The following is a 7,865-nucleotide window of genomic DNA, read 5'->3' on the forward strand; positions in this document are numbered from 1 at the left end:
TTATTATGATAATTAAATATTGAAAAGGATATTGTAATAAGTTTAAAATTATTTTGTTTGTACTATCTATTATTTACTCAACAATGTATAAAATAAAAATTTGTTGAACATTATTCTTATATTATTTTTCTTTTCTATATTTTAATGTGAATCAAACCTACCCTAGAGTTGATATGATGTGGGTTGATACTTCGAACAGGTCCAAAAACACACCACTGGACCAATAGATTTTAACAAGTTGGAGATTTCCTAACTCAGTGTAAATATAAAGATATTGTTTGGTCAATTAAATATAAAGATTCAGGCCTTACCATACCTCTATACTATAGTCTGGCATTAAGTTGCTACAAACATTAGCACGCAAGTTTTGTTTTTCTTCTTGACTAAAAGCATACATATAAAGTATGAGCCGACATCCTAAGCCCAAAAGTGAAGTTTTAGGCCCAGACAAGATGTTAAGTGAGATGCTGCCAATTTCAATTCTCACAAATAAAAAGATACTTGGGGTCTAATAAAAGAATTAGATAAACATTTGTAATATTTTATCTCTTAATTTTTATTTAATAATAAAAAACATACCAATTTAATTATATTAATTAATTTTAATATTTATTAAATATTATATATTTATTAAATTTAATAATTGTTATTTTTTTTAAAATGTGACTTTATATGAATATATATATATATATATATATATATTAAATTTTAAATTATACATTTTTAGTTTTAAAATAATCAATTTTATAAAATATATTTTGAATTATAAAATTCAAATATACATTAATATAGTAAAAATAATTAATAAATATTAAAATCAATACAAAAAGTAATTTTGTAACACATTTTCTTTAATTTATGTAATTGTGTATTTTTACTTTACGTCTACGATCTCTTATAGCATCTTTAGTGGGTTGCTTAATGCAATTTTGATGGGTTCCTATACAAGAAAATGATGGATTTGGATTTTTATACTAGAAATGTTGCTTGCATTAGTAATCATCCCTTAATAATTTATTTTATTTTTATCTTAAAAGTTAAAAAAAATTAAGAGTTTTTATTATTGTGTAAAATAAGAAATATAGAAATTGGATTAAATATCTGGTCAACAATGAAATATTTAATAAATTACTTTAATTAATAATTCTTTTTTGACAAATACTTAAATTAATAATTAGATTTGATATATATATATATATATATATATATATATATATTACTATTATGCCAATCTTTTAACCGTAAGAATATAATTATATCAACAAAATCTTCAAAATGTATCTATATCTCATTAATTAATTATGATATTTGATACATTTTAATGTTAATGATTCATATTATTAATTTTAATAAAATTATATGTAAAATGTTTTTGAAACATTATTTATAATAAAATATAAATTTATGAAATCTATTTCTTTATATATTAGTATTTTAGTTTGCATATTTTACTGCTAAATATTTATTATATATAATGAAAGTTTATAATAAATCATATAAATAAATATCATATTGAATATATAAATTATATTTAAAATTTTTATAAATAAATATTCTTATATATATATATATATATATATATTTTTTTTTTTACTCCAATGAAAGTGATTGTTATACATAGGTGCAGCAGCACTGGTGTTAAATAAAGGACTACTTTTTCAAAAAAATAAAATAAAATAAAAGTTTTATGAAAATATCTGTCTCTTTTCCTTTTTGTGCCTGCAAATGCAATGACTAGGCTGATGCAGTTTTGACGAAGAAAGAGATTATGAAATCCTACGTGGCATCTTGCAGATTTTTGATTGGTTGAGATAGCTCAAATTACGTGGTGGGTCGGTTTAACAGAGTCAAATTTCATTTCATCTACGGTCACCGTAACCGTAACCCAATTAATTCCATTCATTCATCACAGCACAAAGCAATCAATTCCGTTTGCCACGTCATAAAATCTTCCTTCTCTCTCTGTGTTTCACTCTTCCGGTAAATCTTAAAACCCTAACTCTTCAATTTATTTATTTATATATTTTCATTTCCCCAAATCAATTTCTCTCTCTCTGTTTCTCCGATCTGCTTTGTTGCTGGGGCTGTGTTGTGCCCAACCGGTCCTGCAATTCTCCTTTGCGATTGGAGGTTTCTTTCTTTCTTTTACCGTTTTATCTCTTTTATCGAAATTGATCGGTGGATAATTTCCTATTCTTGTTCTTGCTGTTTATTGATCGCAGTGGAGGCCATTCTCGCAACGTTTGAGTTCAGTAGATCCATAATTTTTCAGGAAAGAGGTTAAGGAGAATGAAGAAAACGGAACGAATTGCGAATTTGGCTTTAGCAGGTTTGCTTCTTGCTTCAGTTCACACTCTTAATTAATTATGAGTGAAACCTTCAAAGTTACTATGGGTTTCACAACGATTCTTCTTGGCATTCTAGTACAATGTAGCTGCTATATCATCGATTTTTCTTATGGATTAATTCTTTTTTGAAATTTGGTTCTGTTCCGAAATACTAGGGTAATGAATTTTGGTGGTCTGTTTTTGTAACTCAATTACTCAATATTGTTATGGCATTTTGTTTGTAATCACAGGTTTAACCTTAGCGCCGCTTGTTGTGAAAGTAGATCCGAATGTAAATGTTATTTTGACTGCTTCCATCACCGTGTTTGTGGGCTGTTACCGTTCTGTCAAACCAACCCCACCAACTGTATGTAGTGACTCTGCTAATTCTCTTTTTCCCATTGCATTTTTCGTGGTTCAATATTTGATTTCTGTGAAGATCTGATTTATGCGAATCCTGTCGCTTATGATTTTGCAGGAGACAATGTCCAATGAACATGCCATGCGTTTTCCCTTTGTTGGGAGTGCGATGTTATTGTCACTTTTCTTACTCTTCAAGTTTCTATCCAAGGACTTGGTGAACACTGTATTGACAGCCTACTTCTTTGTACTCGGGATTGTTGCACTTTCGTATGTTCTTTGATTCATGTCCAATGTGTTTGTCATGTGGTCAATAGAATCATTTCTTAACATATTTGTTATTGTATTAATTATTTTCTCTTCCACTGTCTTCAGGGCAACGTTATTACCGTTTATCAGACGTTTTCTGCCAAAGCATTGGAATGAGGATGTCATAGTCTGGCGATTTCCATTTTTCCGTTGTATGTGACTCCCTGGTTCCGTATTTTTTCTTAATGTTGGTGACAATATTCTTGCTCTGATATGTGGAATTTGTACTAATCATTTCAATTGATTGGTTGAAGACAGCCTTTGGCTATTATTGGCACTGATGGCTGCTTCTAGTTTTGTGATGTACCCAATGAAATATCATAATGTTTGGGTTCCAAGTTTTATGATGTACCCAACAACAATGCATATATTTTCCTTTTTAAACTATCTGCAAGTTTTAACCCTCAATTTTTTGTGCACAACATTAACACATTGTAGGTTCTACTTGCATTCTTGAATGAATTTTGAATTAATTTCTCGAGAAGAGATTAGAAATTCAACCAAGTAGAACACAAAATAATGATAAAGGCATTCATACCTCATTGATCCCACATGGCTTGTCACTATAATTAGAAGGGGAGTTATTTTCTGATCATTATAGAAATGGTTGACTAGTCGGTGGTTCTAAATACGTCCACTAATTATATGATTAACTTCATTTCAAAGTTTGGTTGGTCATGTATGATAACTAATGTCTTTGGCTAATTATTACACCTTACTAGCTATGGTGTTGGTTTTTTTAATACTTTATTTATTATCATGATGATTCGAAGATCCTTTTGTGTTGAATTGTTTGTGTTGTTCTGTTGATATGGTTATCATTAACTTGCTTCTATCATGCAGAATGATATATTTTTCCTTCACTTTTCTTACACAGCTTTGGAGATTGAGTTTACAAGGTCACAGATCGTTGCTGGAATCCCTGGTACTTTTTTCTGTGCCTGGTATGCTTCGCATAAGCATTGGCTGGCAAATAATATATTGGGCCTTGCTTTCTGTATTCAGGTTTGTCTCATTTCATGTATATAATAAATGTGCCTATTTATAAAAAAGTTTTTTTTGTCTATTGAACCAATCAATTGACCATATTTTATATACTAATTTTTTGGTATCAACTTTCTTCATGGTTTGAAGCAATACCTTTTTAGAACCAATCTTATTGCTTCGAAAAGGAATTGAAAAATAAATTTCACCATTCTATCATTTATGCTTATGAATGTCAGCGTAAAATTGTGAATCGATTTTGATTACTAAACAGTTATTGAATCTGATGACTACATATTTATTACTTGCAGGGAATTGAAATGCTTTCTCTTGGGTCTTTCAAGACTGGTGCTATTCTCTTGGTAGGTGTTTTTCTTTCTTCTTTTTTTTGTAATTATTAATGCTCAAACTTCTCTTTAAGAAAACATTCATACAATCCTTTTTCAATATGGTTTTTGACTCTTACATTCATGTATTTTACAGGCAGGTCTATTTGTATATGACATTTTCTGGGTTTTCTTTACTCCAGTGATGGTTAGCGTCGCAAAATCATTTGATGCTCCAATAAAGGTTAAAATTTTTGCTAAATGAAATGGAAATTTTTGTTTGCTCATCTTTCTGAATTTTAATTGTGTATTTACTGTGATATCAGATAAAATTTTTAATAATTTTCTACCTAATATTGTCATCATTACAATTATTTCGCAGCTTTTGTTCCCCACATCTGATTCTGCAAGGCCGTTTTCAATGCTTGGACTTGGAGATATTGTTATCCCTGGTAGGATAAGTCTTCATTGATATATTGGTGTATTTCTTTTGAGAAATTCTCTGCAAAATACAGTTCAGTTCTTGGTATGTAACTAGCATCAGATTTTGCTTACCTGTGTTTGGAAGTTTTTGAGAAAATGGTATGGAATGGAGAAAGACTAAATTATTGACTCATGAGAAGTGAGTCTGCATTTCACCTTGCTCTCATGTCACAAGTTCAAATTTGTTGGATTACATGATGAAATTGGCTAGACTTGGTGTGGAAAAGCCTGTTTGGAATGACGCAGTAGGGACTTTAATACTAAATAAAATGGAATGAGAGGGGATGAAATGGAAAAGAGTCATGACCCCTTGTTCCTCCTTCTTGAATTATTAAATGAGGGAAGTGAGAGGAAGGTAAATGGTCATGACTCATGAGTGTTGACCTTTTACCTTCAGGCTTCAGGTAAAAGGTCAACACTTGTGGTGTATTTCCCAATACAAGTATCTGCTTTGTTGAGTTGAACTGTTAAATTGTTGAGTTTGTGACTTTATCAGGATCTTTGACAATTTTCAAAATGTTTATGCTGCAGCCACTTGATGTATATGATCCATTCATGTGTGGAATAATTTTTTTCTCTATAATCATTTGGTTGTTACTTCAATATAATTTGATTAATAATTATTTTTTTTTCCTTTAGGTATTTTTGTGGCATTGGCTTTGAGGTATGACGTGTCTAGAGGAAAACAGCCTCAGTATTTCAAAAGTGCATTTCTAGGATACACATTTGGCTTAGTCCTTACAATTATTGTGATGAACTGGTTTCAGGCTGCACAGGTAACGGATTTGTTTCATCTTTCTACTTTTTTGGTAGGTGTGGGGGAATGGTTAGGAGTTGTAGTCAAGTCATTAATGCCAAATATTATTCTAATACATGACTGGCTTAGCTTGTATAACTATCATGGATTTTTGATGATCAACCTGCTCTATTAATTTTACCTATTTAATTGTTTTCCTTTTTTCAGCCTGCTCTTTTGTATATTGTACCTTCTGTAATTGGATTTTTAGCTGCTCATTGCATATGGAATGGTGATGTCAAACAGGTTTGTTTCATTGCTTAGTTTTATTATTCCTCATTTCTCATATCAATGTTAACCATCCTTTTTTATATATATCTAGTTTGCTTTCAAACATTTGTTATAATCGAGTATAATGCTTCTTGTTTTATATTATGAGAAGCAAGTTTGTCAAACTTGAAATTTTACGTAAACTCGTGAAGCTTCTAATGACTCAAGTCGTAGGCTTGATTCGGAAACTTGTAAGAGTTCACTTATTATAAAAATAACATTAAAAAAACTTATTAATGACATATGTATAACATAATATAACTTAATACAACAATAATTCAACATTTCAACCCCATAAAAAGGCAACTGTAATAAACTACAACAATAAAGTGTTATAGTACATTAGTACTGAATAGGACTAAACTACATAAATGATCAAATTATTTACATTTTCATAAGATCATAGTTCCAAAATTGAAATTATTTCAAAAAGGAGTTTATTTCTTCAAATCATTTGAGTCATATTAATATACTAACACTACGGGGTCAATAGGAGCAAAAGTTACATTTGATTTCAAACTCGCTAACTCACTTCCTGACTTGAGAGTTTATAAAAGTTTAAAGAGTTTACTCAGAAAAAAGTTTACTATATAGTTAATTCGTTTTCTCTATTTAGGATCGTAAACTCTTAAAAGAGTTTGCTAGTTAACTTGAGTGTTTGACAACCTTGATGAGAAAAGTGTAAATTTGATTTATGTTGTGTTAAACTCTTTACCCGTCAATAAACAATATGGTGCCTCATGATTATAATATTTCTCTAAAACATACGATAATTTTTCAGGAGGCATGAAATGAGTCATTGACTATTAGACCAAAATTAAACCCTGTAAATATTCATTAACAAGGTCATAAATTCTAATCTTGATATTGTCATTATAAATCTTATTGATGAAAAAATTGACACCAGTGTACCACTAAAAAGTGTATATTTACTAAATTTTAGACTGCTGAAAAATCGTTTTTATATTTGAAGGTGTACCAAATCTGAAATAGATAATTTATAGATTTATATATTATATGTATCCATGTTTTCAAATTAGTTTATGAGGGATTCCAGCAATTCAAAATGAACTTGAGGAAACAGAAGATACATAGATGTAGAAGATGGGCTTCTGTTTAGTACCCTTCTAAAGGCAACCTTGCTTTTTATAAACAGCTTTAAAAGGTTCCTTGCAATATCTTTTGTTTCAATGGAATGACTATCTTTTGGAAGTTATTGGAGATATGATTGTGCTTTTTAAGTAGTTATGTGTAAAGACTTGAAGCCGGCTGGGATTTATGCCTACCAGACCATATATGCTTCCAAAATGTGGTTTAGCAAATTTTAACAGCTTTTCTTACTTTCTATCAATGCAGTTGTTGGAGTTTGATGAGTCAAAGACTGCTAATTCATCTGAAGAGAGTGATGCCAAATCTAGCAAAAAGGTTGAATAAGTTGAAGCATGCCCAATACCCCAATAGTCACAGAAGACATACTGCAATTTTCTAAGAACACCGGTTACTTTTAAAGCTAACTTATTCAGCAGCAACACCCCCTCTGTAACAGATTGTGATTAAAAAAAATGTATTAGTCTTACTTTTCAAGTTGGCATTTTGCTTTTACTGCCTGACTGCCCATTCTGGGTTTCCATAGCAAACTTTCAAGTTAAGGGGCTGTTTGGTATGCCTGTTTTTTGTTTTCATTTTCACTGAAAATGAAAAATGGTGATGAAAATGTGTATGTTTTAACTTTAGAATTTATTTTTAAATATTTCCACAAAAAAAAAGGTTAAAAATTGAAAATGAAAAAATTTTGATTTCGGTGTTTTCTATGAAAATGAAAATAGAAGATTGAAAATGCGGTGGCACTAAATGTAAATATAATCACTTTCATTCTTCTAAGAAATGAAAAATAATTTTAAAATTCATTCTATTCTCTAGTCAATATTCTGTAGACAGATCCAGCTACTTTAAGTTTATTTCACGTTAATATGTTTGCAACCCAATAATTTTGATGGTGATAAACGTAAT

The 7,865-nt window shown here is 29.9% G+C and overlaps 1 protein-coding gene across 2 annotated transcripts; it reads left to right on the plus strand.

The window, feature by feature from the left end:
• Positions 1-1,839: 1,839 nt before the first annotated feature.
• On the plus strand, positions 1,840-7,591 carry LOC109801191 (signal peptide peptidase). 2 transcript variants are annotated; one of them, XM_020362201.3, is made up of 12 exons: positions 1,840-1,980; positions 2,223-2,329; positions 2,579-2,694; positions 2,806-2,957; positions 3,063-3,148; positions 3,874-4,001; positions 4,292-4,342; positions 4,464-4,550; positions 4,689-4,758; positions 5,429-5,565; positions 5,754-5,831; positions 7,212-7,591. In XM_020362201.3, the coding sequence occupies exons 2-12, from the start codon at positions 2,290-2,292 to the stop codon at positions 7,287-7,289; spliced, it is 1,023 nt and encodes a 340-aa protein (XP_020217790.1). In that variant the 5' UTR covers positions 1,840-1,980; positions 2,223-2,289; the 3' UTR covers positions 7,290-7,591. The 2 variants fall into 2 exon arrangements, with proteins under 2 accessions (XP_020217790.1, XP_020217788.1); XM_020362199.3 differs by lacking the exon at positions 1,840-1,980 and adding an exon at positions 1,987-2,130.
• Positions 7,592-7,865: the final 274 nt, after the last annotated feature.

This window comes from Cajanus cajan, chromosome 6 (genome assembly GCF_000230855.2).
Source record: "Cajanus cajan strain Asha chromosome 6, NIPB_CcT2T_4, whole genome shotgun sequence".
Taxonomy (NCBI): Eukaryota; Viridiplantae; Streptophyta; class Magnoliopsida; order Fabales; family Fabaceae; genus Cajanus; species Cajanus cajan.

Bases quoted from the DNA above. Each gene is read 5' to 3' on its own strand.
- LOC109801191 (XM_020362201.3), top strand. From the start codon at position 2,290: ATGAAGAAAACGGAACGAATTGCGAATTTGGCTTTAGCAG. The intron at 2,330-2,578 runs GTTTGCTTCTTG...TTGTAATCACAG, and splicing joins TGCGAATTTGGCTTTAGCAG to GTTTAACCTTAGCGCCGCTT. The intron at 2,958-3,062 runs GTATGTTCTTTG...CACTGTCTTCAG, and splicing joins CTCGGGATTGTTGCACTTTC to GGCAACGTTATTACCGTTTA.